This window comes from Somniosus microcephalus, chromosome 2 (assembly GCF_052327205.1).
Source record: "Somniosus microcephalus isolate GS21.2 chromosome 2, FLI_Smic_1.0, whole genome shotgun sequence".
Classification (NCBI taxonomy): domain Eukaryota; kingdom Metazoa; phylum Chordata; class Chondrichthyes; order Squaliformes; family Somniosidae; genus Somniosus; species Somniosus microcephalus.
Window position 1 is genome coordinate 92856352 of NC_140988.1, and position 16331 is coordinate 92872682.

General features: G+C 44.8%; 1 protein-coding gene across 5 annotated transcripts in view; it reads left to right on the forward strand.

Annotated features, from left to right (window-relative positions):
- Positions 1 to 822: 822 nt before the first annotated feature.
- Positions 823 to 16331, forward strand: part of znf827 (zinc finger protein 827) — a 113881-nt gene continuing 98372 nt past the window's right edge. For all 5 annotated transcript variants that reach the window (XR_015081682.1, XM_086011191.1, XM_086011198.1 and 2 more), the window contains exon 1: positions 823 to 1173. Coding sequence is in view for 4 of the 5 variants with exons in the window: in XM_086011191.1 (XP_085867317.1) it covers positions 1128 to 1173 (46 nt within the window). In the remaining variant the exon portion in view is untranslated. The remainder of the gene's footprint in view (positions 1174 to 16331) is intronic.

Consider the following 16331-nt stretch of genomic DNA (forward strand, 5'->3'; position numbering starts at 1 on the left):
TATATCCATATGAAACGAACAGGTATTATATATAAACAAGTAGCATGGTACCTATTAAAAGACTGTTCCCACCAAAATTATTTTGCTAGAGGAAAGCAGGGATTAGGCTACTTATTGTAAAACGGTTTTGACCGATGGAGTAATTAGTCTTTATGTATTAACATGTTTTGCAATTTAAAATGAAACACTTGCATCATGTTGCTTGAAACTTGATGTTACTGAAGAAACTACCTTAGTCTACGAATGCAGTGGATCCGGCATGTCTATACTGTTGCACGTATTTTGTGTAATACGAGGTTTTTAAATATATATATTTAGAAGTTGCTCATGTTTTAACGAAATGAAATCTTAGACAAAATATTATGATGGAGATTTATGATCTAAAACGGTGAAACAGATTGCAAACCCTTTCCAAACACAAAGGAGTTATGTTTCTTTTCCAGTCAAATGTATCAAAATACATGACAGTTTTTAAACCAAAATGAGCAAGCCTCGCTGCAAATGAGTGAGACTTGACAAGTCTAGGTTTTTTTTTCGGATTACAATCACGTAACAAAAATGAATTATCGCTCCCCCCTCTCTCCCTACAAGAAAGAGAATAGAGTGAAGTTTATGTGGCAAACGGGCCGCTTTAAAAATCATTTCATATATTTGATCTTAGTTGCAATATGCAGACAGTACATGCATTTTTATTTTGCTCCGGTCTGCAATTGCAAGGAGAAAGGGGGGCAGCGCTCGTCTCGAATGTATCCCTGCGAGCCGAGCGGCACCTTTACTTGCCGTCCGTGCACTTGCCCTTTGATCCCGAGATTAGTGTTAGGGTTGGAGCAATGCTCCTGGTAACAGCGGCACAGCCTCACACGCACTGACTGACTCTCTCTCTCACACACACACACCGGGGCCACGGCCAGCCACAGCCAGGTGCATCCTGTGTGCTGCTCCGAGCCCTTCCAACGGCGAGCACACCACATGCATACATTACATGTCACACACACACACACACTTTTTTGGAAATATAGATTTTTTTTTCTTGGTGTGTGTGCATTTGCAACAAAAATATATATATAAAAGAGGAGAATGTGAAGAGAAAATGGTTTAAAAAAGAGAGGAGTTGGGGAGGAAGGAAAATGCCCAGGAGAAAGCAGGAGCAGCCGAAGCGCCTGCCTTATTCGCGTAAGTGTGGCTGTGACTGAGCCGAGTGTTGGTGCCGCCGCAGTTTAGGGTTAAAGAGGTGAAAGCTGACAAAGACACTGAGGGCTTCTTACTTTAAAATAAGAAGCGAACGGGCGGCCATGTTGGTGGTGATGAGAGGAATTTAAACTGTTTCACCTTTTCATTAATGTTCTCAATAAATTAAAAAAAAGAACAAGTTGTAATTTATTATGTTTATAATAATAATTCTGGGGGGTGGGGGTAGAGGGAGAAAGGGCTCGGGTCGGCTGTTTACAGTTTATTAGTTGGTTTTTTTCTCCAGATTGATCTTTTTCGTTTCTTACTGTTGTGTTTTTGTCAAGGGTTGTGGGAGGTAGGGGAGAGGGCGAGTGAGGAAGGGCCGGGGCCGGGCTGGGCTGCCAAGCCCGAGCGGAGAGGAGGGGAGCCCTAGCCCTGGCCTGGCCCCAGTGAGGGGTCAGGCGGAGCAGGCCCCGGCCCCGGCGGGGAGCTCTCTCCTCCTCCTCCACCCCGCGCCGCTCACATCAAATCCCAGCTTCTTTCTGTCTTATTTAAACGTGTTAACTTTTGAGTTGAAGCCCGGGTGGGACGGCGCAGATCTGTTCGGCGTGTCTGTCTGTTTTTTTGGGGAGGGGGGGAAAGGTTAGCCTCAGGGGCTGAGAACTGTCCAGGATCATCTTCTCTGTTGCAATCTCGCACCCCTCCCAGTTCAGTCGGGTTCACGTCTAGCAAGCCGCAGTGTCAAAGCCATGGCCGGTCACCTGAAGTTCAGGGTTTAGAGCCGTGTCTCTGCACCGACATCTTTGTTTTTTATTTTAAATTTTATTCTCACATCGAGTCTCTTGCAGAATACAAACTTTCAAATCTGCAGCACTTTTGCTCCCTTCTGCAAATGCAATTCAGCCGATCGTTTTTGATTTGACCCTTCGGTACGATGTTTAGGCTGTGTCTGTGTTTAAATATTTATATATACTGTATATCTACCGAAACTACACTGTACCGTGTGTCCGCTAGAGGATGCAGGGCTTCGGTAATCGAGCCCGGTAATAACGGCAAACGTGCTTTAGTTTGCAGAAAATAACCTAGTTTCTGTTACTTGGTCTAGCAAACTATTATTTTAATTGGTATAATCGTGAATAAAGGCGCGGCAATAGGCGTGCGTTACAAACGTGCCTTGTACATGACATCTGCCCGAAGATTCCTTTTACTGCTCTGGTTTCTGACTATGTGGTAAAGGTCAACACCACCATTACACCGCAGACGACAAAGCACACACACAGAATTGTGACTACGTAAAACCACTTTCCCTTTGTTTATGCAAAATCTAATATTAAGAGATTTGTTAAATTGTTGACCATTATTTATTGATGGAGGGCTGGTCATAATTACTGCCAAGGGTTATGTAATAACAGGCCCAAATACCGAATTTCAATTTGTATTGGCTGAGAGTAATTACTTTGGTCTTGATATTGCAATTTACAAGCTTATTTATAGCTCTAAGGTCACCTGTGATTTAAAAAAAGGCTTGGATAGCACCAAAGGTGTATATATGTTGCATTTGAGAAAGAGCTGGTCAAATCTCAGCAAGTAGTATTGAGTGCACCATTGATGGTTGTGTTAAGTTTGGTTGGACAGTTACCAGTTGCACTTTTGGTCCCCTGAGTTAGAAGTTTGGCAAAGAACTGAATTAGTGCACAGGGACATTGTTGACATCCTTGGAGAACAGTAACCATAGTGATCCACTGTGATGGCTGTATTCTTCAACTGAATTTTTTAAAAAGAGAACTGTATCTAGATTGAGCTCCCCTGATGGCTTAGTGGATAAATACATGGTCCATGAATTTCCACTTGGGGTTCTTCTGATCTACTATTTTCTGCCATTTACACTGTTCTTTGGGGGGTTCTGCCGATCAAACTCCGTATTACAGCAGAAGATTGGGAGGTCCCTTGGAGAAATTTATGGTCACCATGCAGACCAGGAGTGGTCTAGAACTGATGCCGGGTCTATACTGAGTTAGACAGGCAGGGCATTGGTGAAGGTATTTCAAGTGACTTCAGTGTCCCTGGACTCAGATAGGTAATATCAGTCAGCGTTGGCACTCCTGGTAACTAGGTTGGTGGCCCCCTACCAGAAAAGATGTGTGTGAATTGAGGAAAAATTTAAATCTGCTATTATGGCCTTGTGATCAAATAGTCTGCTGACATTCATTGCCTGGACGTCTGTGTGAACAATGGCCAGACAGTTGAGGTATCTGTAAGCTGCCAGTGCTTGAAGGATATTATCACAGCATAAGTCACTGTCTTCAAGGCAGAATAGGGAAAAATTCGAGTCGGGTAAGGGTAATTGGGACTAAAGTGTGATGAAAGCAACGCAACTCACTGAACGATAGAGAAATTACGACAATTAAGTAGGAGTGATTAAGAACTGAGAATGAAGTATGATATCGTATAACTCAGTTGAGGGACTCTTGATGTATCATTTCTGTTTTGTGTCAGGGCCAGGTTCAGGTTCGTGTCATCCTGGCTCTTTATGTACATTGATGGTGATACTCTAGGGCTGGTGATTGTGATGGCATTGGGTCCAGGTTTACCAAGAAGTGAAAGTAAACCATTTAAAATTATTTAATTTGGTGTGCTGTGTTTTTACATGTAACTTCTGACTATACAGATTATGCCCTGCTGTGGGATTATATTCACAAAACGTCATTAGATATTCTTCATCTACCATTATGATTTTTCATAGTTGATATATTTAACATGCATTAACACATGCATACTGGAGTAACAAGTGGTTTGAACAAGGAGTTCTGATGATATAAATATTTTTTATAACTGTCAGTAGAGCTTTAAAATTTAGATTTACAGCTTTGAAATCACTCCACTGTATTATCATTTCTTTATATTACCTATTAGTGAAGGTTTTGTTTTGCCAATTTATCCCTTTCTCCCCTGAAATTATCGTCTTCTGCTTGGGTATGGTTCTGCAGGCACTGGTTTTCTTTCAGTATCTCAACCAAGTGGTTGTTGTTTGTATTTAAACCTAGATAGTAAGTGCCAGCAGCACACTATTCTACCACAGAGGCTTCACAGTTGAGCTTGATCCTGCCCTCACCTGGCACGAGTTACACACACTTCCAGTGGGTGTAATTGGCTAGCTGTCAGGAGGGCACTGAGCCAAAGATTAGTTCTATCAGCTAACTTAGGACAGAGCGGAGCTCAAACTCTAGACCTCTGGCCTGTGTAGCTCGGTTTACACTTGCTTTACCAGTTGAGCCATTGGTGGGGGGGGTTACCTAACGCTAACCTGTCTTTATAATTTGTGTGATAAGTGGACAAATGATTGTAGTACTTGGCACAGCCTCAGAGTACAATTGAGTGCATGGTTAGTTACGAACACTCCAGCTATTGCTATTATCCAGTCCTAAAATACTACACCATGATTATCACCAAAAAAGACTTAATTCATAAAATGGTAATGGAGATATTTAACCCTTTAATGTATTATTGCAAATAGTTAGGATGTCTTCTAGTTACATCAGTAGCAGGTTTTTGTCCCTGTTTGGGTGATATTTAAAAAATCCAACCTTTTTGAATATATGTTCTGAAATTGCTTTCTGGCTATAAAGGGATGCTATTGTATATGTTTTATTTATTCCAGGGATCCAAAATCATTTTCAACACTCTTACGCGGTATTATTTTTCATTATTGTGTGTAGCTCTTTCAAAACAGTTGCTAGAACAGGTTTGCTTTCTGTTTGTGAAATTGTATCAGATATAGAAGAATATCCCAAATGCGCAACTTACAGTAGATTTCCGTCTAGTGCTCGATTGGGTACGTGTCCTTCGTTGACCTATTCGGTAGTTGCCATGGAACTGGAGGGTTATTGATTGTCTAGGTTCAGGTTATTTGAGAGGGTAGATTGAGAGGTGCATACTGATGAGCAGGAATTATGGGTGTACAGGCTCTTCAGTTTAACAGCCAGATTCTGGAAAATCTGTATAACTTTGAATAATGCCAGCGCTGTATATTCCCTGTTTTTCTCTGATTTTCTACCTTCTCCTGAAGCTGTTGAATCTCTCTGCTTGGGAGATGGTCCTTGTCGCCCTCCATTACAGTGGAGGACATCGCACCTGAGCCTGTCCTCCCATGACATCTGTGCATGCAGGTTTACAGCAGAGATCACCAGTTAGCAATCAGGGAGCCAGAACCATGGTATATTTTTCCTTGCCTTAACCCAGGGCACTGAGGCCAACTGTAACACCCTGGCCTTGGTCAGCTAACTGAGCAAAGTTTGAGGTTGAACCTGGTACAGTACCTCCTTGCTGGCTTGTATGACTCACTGTATAAACTCACTGAACCATTCTAGAAGCTGCAGAGTTTTTTACATAATGTACGGTTCTAATTGTTTTGTGTGGATGGTGTACACTGGTCTGTATGGAATTCATATTGTAACGCTGCTGGGACTTGCCTTTCTGAAAATCCAGATTAGATTCAGACTCCCATGTCTTGTTTCTCCAGTGTATATTGGACTGTAGCAGTGGATGTTGGGGAGAAAATTGCAGTGCATTAGTGATCAAATCTCAGAAGTTTTCATAAATAGAACATGATTTGCCTTCAAACTGGTTAACTGCTGCTTGCGAGGTCACATTGGAACCACCTGACATTAATATTGCAGCAACCGTTATATTTACAGGCTGCTCAACTAGGACACTTTTCAAAACAGTCCCTTCCTGAAGGTGCCAATTCTTGCTCTATGGAATTGGCCATTCTTATGTGAGCCTAGACGCCTTTTGAATTGTTTTCTTTAATGTTTAACTAGAATGTCAGCTTTTTGTCAGGCAGGTGGACATGTGGCTAAAATCTGACATTGTACTGTATCATGGTATAAAATTTGTAGACCTAGATGAGTTTTGACACACAAAACACTACCACTGCATTTTTTTTTTTAAAGTACCACCACAAACCTGCATAACCATCTTGTTGTTTAAGCGCTTGTTTATGTGATTTAGGTTCATGTATGTTTTACACCACAGCTAATGAGTAACCAGTCTCTTTCTCAATATTTATACCATCACATACTTTAAAGTATATTTTTTTAATATTGAGAATTTGGGGTAAATTCCTCAAGATTAAATAAATGGAACATATTTTAGCATGAATGATGCCACCTCTTCAATGCAAAGTTTTAAATAATAACACTGTATAGTAGTTCTGTAAAGAAAACTATTCTTTGAGTTCTCTACCAAATTATAACCTGGATTAACAATACTTTGATAAATCCAGTGCATTTTGTTGTTCAGGGTGAGAGTCCCTCTTTTTATATTTCCTCCGCTTTTGCTTGCTGGGTTCTCTTGCACATCATTGCTAGTGGAGAGTGTGGGCAGATGAATGCGATAGACAGGGAAGGAAAGAGAGAATGTGAGAGGAGGGGGAAGAGAGAAAGAGATAGATGGGAAGGAGAGACAGACTGCAAGAGACACACACACAAAAAAGGAGACAGACCCAGTTCAGGGACCTTCTAGCTCCTTGGTTCTGTCGGTGCGACTTTGAGGGCAGCTGCTAGAAAGTGTGTGTGTTGCACCTTCTATCTTGGTAATGTGTCTGTCTCTTGCTTAATCTCCCCCTTTCTGTGCGTGTGTCTCTGGTACAGTCTCACTCTTTTTCTGTCAGTTTGTCTCTTCTCTCACCTGTCTTTTGCCCCATCTCCTTCCCTTTCTCCCCACCCCGTCTCTCTGTCTGTCTCCCTGTCTGTGTGTGTGTGTCTCTCTTTTCTGCAACCCCCCCCTCCCAAAAAAAATTAAGTTTTTACAGTACACAAAAGACACATGAATAGTAGATTCTGCAATAATTTGCTATGAGATTCTTAAGGGGCTTGACTATTTAGATGTCCCCTGGCTGGGGAGTCCAGAACATGGGGTTACAGTCTCAGAATAAGGGGTCAGCCATTTAGGACTGAGATGAGAAATTTCTTCACTCAAAGGGTTGTGAATCTTTGGAATTCTTTACCCCAGAGGGCTGTGGATGCTCTGTAGTTGAGTTCCTGAGGTCCCCACCATCACAGAAGCCAGTCTTCAGCCAATTTGATTCACTCCACGTGATATCAAGAAACGGCTGAGCGCACTGGATAGAGCAAAGGCTATGGGCCCTGACAACATCCCAGCTGTCGTGCTGAAGACTTGTGCTCCAGAACTAGTTGCGCCTCTAGCTAAGCTGTTCCAGTTTAGCCACAACGCTGGCATCTATCCAACAATGTGGAAAATTGCCAGGTATGTCCTGTCCACAAAAAGCAGAACAAATCCAATCCGGCCAATTATCGCCCCATCAGTCTACTCGCAATCATCAGCAAAATGATGGAAAGTGTCATCAACAGTGCTATCAAACGGCACTTACCAATAACCTGCTCACCGATGCCCAGTTTGGGTTCCGCCAGGACCACTTGGCTCCAGACCTCATTACAGCCTTGGTCCAAACCTGGACAAAGGAGCTGAATTCCAGAGGTGAGGTGAGGTGAGAGTGACTGCCCTTGACATCAAGGCAGCATTTGACCCGAGTGTGGCATCAAGGAGCCCGAGTAAAACTGAAGTCAATGGGAATTGGGGGGCAGGGGGGGATCTCTCCACTGGCTGGAGTCATACCTAGCACAGAGGAAGATGGTTGGAGGTCAATCATCACAGCCCCAGGACATCGCTGCAGGAGTTCCTCAGGGCAGTGTCCTAGGCCCAACCATCTTCAGCTGCTTCATCAATGACCTTCCCTCCAACATAAGGTCAGAAATGGGGATGTTCGCTGATGACTGCACAGTGTTCAGTGCCATTCGCAACTCCTCAGATAATGAAGCAGTCCATGTCCGCATGCAACAAGACCTGGACGACATTCGGGCTTGGGCTAATAAGTGGCAGGTAACATTTGAGCCAGGCAATGACTATCTCCAACAAGCGAGAGTCTAACCACCACCCCTTGACATTCAACGGCATTACCATTGCCAAATCCCCCATCATCAACATCCTGGGGGGGTCACCATTGACCAGCAACTTAACTGGACCAGCCACTTAAATACTGTGGCAACAAGAGCAGGTCAGAGACTAAATATTTTGTGGCAAGTGTCTCACCTCCTGACTCCCCAAAGCCGTTCCACCATCTACAGGGCACAAGTCAAGAGTGTGATGGAATACTCTCCACTTGCCTGGATGAGTGCAGCTCTAACAACACTCGAGAAGCTCAACACCATCCAAGACAAAAGCAGCCCGCTTGATTGGCACCCCATCCACCACCTTAAATATTCGCTCGCTCCGCCACTGGCGTACCGTGGCTGCAGTGTGTACCATCTACAAGATGCATTGCAGCAACTTGGCAAGGCTTCTTCGACAGCACCTCCCAAACCTGCGACCTCTACCACCTAGAAGGACAAGGGCTGCAGGCGCATGGGAATACCACCGCCTCCATGTCCCCCCTCCAAGTTACACACCATCCTGACATGGAAGTATATTGCTGTTCCTTCATTGTCGCTGTGTCAAAATCCTGGAACTTCCTCCTGAACAGCATTGTGGGAGTACCTTCACCACACGGGCTGCAGCGGTTCAAGAAGGTGGCTCACCGCCACCTTCTCCAGGGCAATTAGGGATGGGCAATAAATGCTGGCTTTGCCAGTGACACCCACCTCCCATGAACGAATAAAAAAAAATTCAAGACAGAGATCAATAGATTTTTGGATACGAAGGGAATATGGGGATAGAGCAGGAGAGTGGATTTGAGGTAGATCATCAGCCATGATCTTATTGAATAGCGGAGCTGGTGCGAAGGGCCAAATGACCTGTCCCTATTTCTTATGTTCTTGGTATCCGTCATTTGAAATTTTTTGTGACTAGTGGGTGCTGTAAAATGTCGACTGCTGTTACCGCTGAATTGTGAATTATACTGTAAACTGAATTTAGTTATCTGTTAATCCAGATATGCTACATTATCTTAGCTTGACAACCTCTATCTTAAATGCTTGTGGTACTACTACTACTTTCGTGCGACGGGAATAGTTAATAATGGGATGTCTAGTTTGGCTATCCATTCGATGGCCTCCTGAGATGCCGTGGGAGAAATGAGGTGCCTCCAGCAACAGATCTTAGTGGACAGGTTGATGTCATGTGTTCCATGGTCTTGGACTCATGGCCTCAGTCACACTTCGGGTCGTTCCTCATCTTCCACTTGTGGAGCAGGTGGCCACATCATCTGTACTCTGTGCGGATATGGTTGAACGTTGTCTACTGTCTTCGAGGGAGGTTGAAGCCAGGGACCTCTGCTGTTGGGTCGGTGATGAGGTGTTGCTTCTTTATGTTGTATGCGTCCCATGATTCTGTCCACCTGGATAGTGGGTTGATACCAGCTGCATGAATATTGGCTGCTGTTTCCCAGAATGGCCAGCACGATTTTAAGCGCTTTCATGGTGGGTTTTTCAAGTCTTCGTGAATGGTAAGGTCAATTGTTGTTCATGATTTGTTCCATCTCTCAACATGGTGACGTTGCGGAAAATGGCAGGCAAGGCAATAGCACCAGGAGCCACTCAATTGGAGTGGACATAAGCCTCCCTGACACCATCCTCATGGCGGTGTTTAACTGCACGTCCACGATCTTTGTGTGGTGGTTGCAGGACCATGAGGCAGAGCAGTATGCTGCAGCAGAGTAGATTAGGTCACTGTTATGGTGCAGTGCAAAGTGTTCTGGCTGTGCTCCCCTATGATGTTCCAGCGAGTTTCCAGACCAGGTTCACGATGATTTTTACTTTTTGGCCATTGTTGGTGAAATCTTAGACTGGGTATTAGGTAACGAGAAAGGATTAATTAGCAATCTTGTTGTACGAGGCCCCTTGGGTCGGAGCGATCATAATATGATCGAATTCTTCATTAAGATGGAGAATGAAGTAGTTGACTCAGAGACTAGGGTCCTCAATTTAAATAAAGGAAACTACGATGGTCTGAGGAGCGAGTTGGGTAGGATTGATTGGGGAATGGCACTCAAAGGGTTGACGGTGGATAGGCAATAGCAAACATTCAAAGACCGAATGGATGAGCTACAGAAATTGTTCATCGCAGTTTGGCATAAAAATAAAACAAAAAAGGTGACTTAACCGTGGCTAACAAGGGAAATTAGGGATAGCATAAGATCCAAGGAGAGGACATAAAAATTGGCTAGAAAAAGCAATAATCCAGAGGATTGGGAGCAGTTTAGGATTCAACAAAGGGATTAATTAAGAAAGGGAAAATAGAATATGAGAGTAAGCTTGCTGGGAACATAAAAACCTGAGTGTAAAAGCTTTTATAGATATGTGAAGAGAAAAAGATTGATGAAGTCAAGCGTAGGTCCCTTGCAGTCAGAATCAGGGGAATTTATAATGGGGAACAAAGAAATGGCAGACCAACTAAATACATATTTTGGTTCTGTCTTCACAAAGGAGGACACAAATAACCTCCCAGAGATGCCGAGGAACATAGGGTCTGATGAAAGGGTGGAACTGAAAGAAATCAGTATTTGTAGGGAAAAATGGTGTTAGGAAAATTGATGGGACTGAAGGCCGATAAATCCCCAGGGCCTGATAATCTACATCCCAGGGTACTTAAGGAAGTGGCCCTAGAAATAGTAGATGCATTGCTGGTCATCTTCCAGAACTCGATAGACTCTGGAACAGTACCCATGGATTGGAGGGTAGCTAATGTTACCCCACTATTCAAAAAAGGTGGTAGAGAAAAAGCGGGGAATTATAGACCGGTAAGCCTGAGTGGGGAAAATGCTAGAGTCCATTATTATAAAAGATGTAATAGCAGAGCACTTGGAAAGCAGTGACAGGATCGGACAAAGTCAACATGGATTTACAAAAGGTAAATCATGCTTGACTAATCTACTGGAATTTTTTGAGGATGTAACTGGTAAAATAGATAAGGGAGAACCAGTGGATGTGGTGTATTTGGACTTTCAGAAGGCTTTCGATAAGGTCCCGCATAAGAGATTAGCGTGCAAAATTAAGGCACATGGGATTGGGGGCAAGGTATTGACTTGGATAGAGAACTGGTTGGCGGACAGAAAGCAAAGAGTTGGAATAAATGGGTCGTTTTCCGAGTGGCAGGCAGTGACTAGTGGGGTACCGCAAGGATCGGTCCTAGGACCCCAGCTGTTCACAATATATATTAATGATCTGGACGAGGGAATTGGATGTAATATCTCCAAATTTGCAGACGACACAAAGCTGGGTGGGAGGGTATGCTGTGAGGAGGATGTCGTGAAACTCCAGTACGATTTGGACAGGTTGGGTGATTGGGCAGAAACATGGCAAATGCACTATAATGTGGATAAATGTGAGGTTATCCACTTTGGTGGCAAAAACAGGAAAGCAGATTATTATTTGAATGGCAATAGATTGGGAGAAGGGGAAGTGCAAAGAGGCCTGGGTGTTCTCGTGCACCAGTCGCTGAAGGTAAGCATGCAGGTGCAGCAGGCGGTTAAGAAGGCAAATGGTATGTTGGCCTTCGTAGCAAGAGGGTTCGAGTACAGGAACAAGGATGTCTTGCTACAGCTGTACAGGGCCTTGGTGAGACTGCACCTTGAGTATTGTGTGCAGTTTTGGTCGCCTTACCCGAGGAAGGACGTTCTTGCCATGGAAGGAGTTCAGCGAAGATTCACCAGGCTGATACCTGGGATGGTAGGAATGACGTATGAGGAGTGATTGTGTCGATTGGGCTTATACTCACTGGAGTTTAGAAGATTGAGAGGGGATCTCATCGAAACCTATAAAATTCTGTCAGGCCTGGACAGACTAGATGCAGGAAGGATGTTTCTGATGGCTGGGGAGTCCAGAACCAGGGGTCATAGTCAAAGAATAAGGGGTAGGACATTTAGGACTGAAATGAGGAGGAATTTCTTCACCCAGAGAGTGGTGAACCTGTGGAATTCTCTGCCAAAGAGGGCGGTGGAGGCCAGTTCATTAAATATATTCAAGAAAGAGTTGGATATATTTCTTAAGGCTAAAGGGATATGGGGAGAAGGCAGGGACAGGGTACTGAATTTGTATGATCAGCCATGATCTCATTGAATGGCAGAGCAGGCTCGAAGGGCCGAATGGCCTACTCCTGCTCCTATCTTCTATGTTTCTATGAGGCCGATGGGTGAGAATCCTGTCCAGGGCGACGGCCTGGTGGGGTTTATGAGTAAGTCGCCTTCCACAGAAGGAAACGAGTTCTTTCCCGGCAGTGGTGGTGTTCAGATGGAACGGCGACACTATTGTCTTCTCTGGATTGAGGCAGAGGCGCCAGGTCTGGAAATAGCATTCCAGTAGGTCCCGGTCACCTGTTAGCGTCCTACTTACTTCCTCCAGCATTGATGCCTGCGTCAGCAGTGCTATATCATCGGCATAGGCAAATTTCCTGGATTTGTTGCAGGGCATGTCTGCTAAATAGATGTTGAAAAAGGCCGGTGCAAGCACCAACCCCTGTGGCAGACTATTGTTGAGTGTCCGTATTTGTCTGGCCTTGCCACCAAGATAGATGTGGAACTTACGGTTGCTTGTTAAGCCTGAGAGTCTTGCGGCATTGGATGATTATTGAAAGCTTCAGTAGCTGGTCTTCGTGTCAGGCAGTGTCATATGCCGATGACAAGTCCATGAAGGCAGCTCCAGTCTTCAGCTGCTTCTGGAATCCTGCCTCAGTGTTGGTAGTGAGTGCAAGGATCTGATCAGAGCAGTCTCTTCCCTTTCTGACGCCTGCCTGCTCGTTCAGGACAGTGGCTTCTAAAGCCTGTTTTATCCGGTTAAGGGCGAGCCATTAGACCATAGACTGAAGGGCGATGGGGCAGTAGCTTTTGGGTTTGTTGGCTGATTTTCTTGGCTTTAGGATGGCAGTGGCTTTGGAATGGCGCCAGACTTCTGAGATTATCCCAGTGTCAAGGATGTTGGAGGCGACTTTGGCAAGGCACATCCATCCATTTGGGCCCTGGTTCTTGAGGAATTCTGGGTAGATGCCATCAATCCTGGCAGTCTTTCCAGACGTGGAGGTTGTCGGAGCTGTGTCCACCTCATCGGTGGTGAAGGCTGTGAAAAGGTGGTGTGCGGAGCGGCTTTTTGCAGAGAGAGCTTAAGCAGCTTTCTCTCTATGCGTTTGTTTTCGGCGGTAGTCGTTGCCTTTGAGTTGGTTAGGAGGCAGGCTGCAATGGCATCTGCACTGACCTTTGGCACCTTGTGGGGCAGCGCCAAGCCGATGGAGCAGGTTCCAGGGTTTCCTGCTGGAGTGCGAGAAATCCGGGTTTTCAGTGGTTTCTTGCCATCGCGCTAATCTGCCTTCGTCTTGGGAATCCATGAGTGCTGTTACTATATTCGGGTATTGAGTGACATTGAACTCTGCCAGCAATGTTTGTGGTGGCCTCTCTAAATGCTCAACTCTTTGGCTCTCAGTGGTATTAGGCTAGAATGTTAGAAAATTGCAAATGGTGTCTATTTCACTGTTCAATGAATAGATTGTTTATTTAGAGGAAGTGAACTAATGACAGAAAATGCTGGGAATACTCAGGCGGTCAGTCAGCATCTATGGAGAGAGAAACAGTTTAAACATTTTGGGACACGTCCTTTTAGCAGAACTGGAAAAAGTTAGAGCTGTAAAGTTTTAAGCAAGTACAGAGGCAGGGAAAGGGGGAGGGGAGGAAAGAACAAAAGGGAAGGTCTGTGATAGGGTGGAATGCAGCAGAGATTAAATGACAAAAGGGATGATGGGGATGGTAATGGGACAAGTAAAGAAACAAAAGATGGGTCCAGAGGAGCTGTAAATGGCACCAGCTGAACCATTACCAGCACCTGCTGTCCAAAGAAATGGGAACATTGGTTATGATCTGAAATTGTTGAACTCTAGTCCGGAAGGCTGTAAAGTGCCTAATCAAAAGATGAGATGCTGTTCCTCAAGCTTCCGTTGAGCTTCATTAGAACAGTGTTAGGAGGCCAAGGTCAGAGTGGGACGGAGAATTAAAACAAGAAGTGACCGGAAGCTCAGAATCATGCTTGCAGACTGAACAGAAGTGTTCAGCAAAGCGATCTCTACATTGGGGAGACCAAATGCAGATTGTGTGGAGACCACATTGTGAGCAGCGAATACAGTATACTAAATTGAAAGAAATGCAAGTAAATCGCTGTTTCACCTGGGAGGAGCGTTTGGGGCCCTGGACGGTGGGAAGTGAGGCGGTGAAAGGGCAGGTGTTGCATCTCCTGCACTTGCACGGGAAAGTGCCGTGGGGAGAGGTGTTGGGGGTGATTGAAGAGTGGACCAGGGTGTCGCGGAGGGAGCAGTTCCTTTGGAATGTTGGCAGGGGCGGGGAAGATGTGTTTGGTTGTGGCATCATGCTGAAGGTGGCAGAAATGGCAGAGGATGGTGTGTTGAATGTGGGGGTTAGTGGGGTGGAAGGTAAGGACAAGGGGAACCCTATCGTGGTTCTGGGAGGGAGGGGAAGCAATGAGAGCAGAAGTGCGGCTAATGGGACGGACGCGGTCGAGGGCCCTGTCAACCACAGTGGAGGGGGATCCTCGGTTGAGGAAAAAGGAAGACATTCTAGACAAAAGCTAGAAGAGTCTGAAAGTCAGCTTTTGAGTTTAAAGTTCCCATTCTGCCCAACTTCTCCATTCCCATTAAGGTCTCTCCTTTTCTTCCCCAGTGCCTATAAGTTACCAGGGCTTGTTTTCTCTTTTCTTTTCTTTTGAAGGATTGAAATATAACATGAGCTTTATTTATATTCATGGAGTGATTATTTCCACTGATGAATTATTAAATCTAGGACATCTCACTGGTGACAGAAAATAGGGGAATAAGCCATTTGGTGGAGTTGATTTTTTTTGTAACCAAGTGTTGAAATCTGGAGGTAAATTTTACAAGATTCTCCAGTGGTGTGGAGCTCTTTGGAAGCACGTGGGGTTATGGTGCGCCTGATTTCCCAACAGGCATGTTTTATTCTGAAAATGAGGCTGCACTAACAAGTATGGGCTTCATTACAATTGAGTATATTTAAATACAGTCCCTCGCTAGGATTCCTGATTATAGGTAATGGATTGCCTACAGCGTACTGTTCTCACCGTTGGAATGGGCGTATTAGGCATCTTGGGCCTTGGCCCGCTCAGTCAAGTTGCTTATAGATCCAGTTGGTTGTTAGCCTATCAATTTTGTTTTGTGTTTCTGCGGCAACTTTACTGCATTTTGCTCCATGCATTAGTTGTTTTTAGGAGGAACTCTGCTACGTTTTGCATTTAGGGCTTTACTTCAGTGTTGTTGTTTGTTGTTGGTGTTTAAATCACTCCATGCCAAGTGCTAAATGTGGGCATTCCTTACCAACTTCTGCATGTTCTAGATGAGCAAGAGGGGTAACGAGGGTCCACCAAATGTGGGTGAAGCAACAGCTTTGTTGTTCTGTCTGCACCTAGCACTACCCTGGGACCTGCATTTATTAGATCCCGTCCCGTATATTTTGGCATGTTCACCATCTCCTAGGACAGGCTGCCATATAGTTGTAATACCTGCTTCAGGATGACTTGTAGACATCTGGAAAAGGAACGGTTCTTCCTGTGGAAGTTAAGGTTTACGACAGCATGGTGTTCATGCTACTGAATCCTTCCAAACCACCCCAGGGATATTTGCCACATTAGGTTATCTGCAGTGCACATATGTATCAAGCGAGTGATGGGCATTGTAAGGGCAGCACCTTCAACACTTTCCCTGTGAAAAAGAGGCATCAGCTGGACAGGATGCAGAGGTTTCTCTGGGTAGTAGGCTTCCCTTGAGTGCATGGTGTTGCAGATGCCACCCATGTTGGTATCAGGATTTCTCATGTCGACCCTGTTGCCAACAGGCAAATAAATTGTTTGTACTTCACGTGATATCTGGCCATTGAAATATTATTATGCATGGCAATGGCTGTTAGCCAGGAATCAGCTATGATGCCATCAATAAGTGGAAGTCCACAGTGGCTGCATTTGCAGAAGAAGAAACAGTGGGGTTAATCTCCGCAGTCTTGGCTGCTGACTTACTGAGAAGCCCCCTATCGGCAGAGGAGGGCCTTGGACTGCAAGGCCAAGCATCGGTTTGTTATTCCACCTCCACTAGCAAGACAAGTGTGCCATTCAGCTTTAGAACAATGAAAGAATGTGTGCAAATGG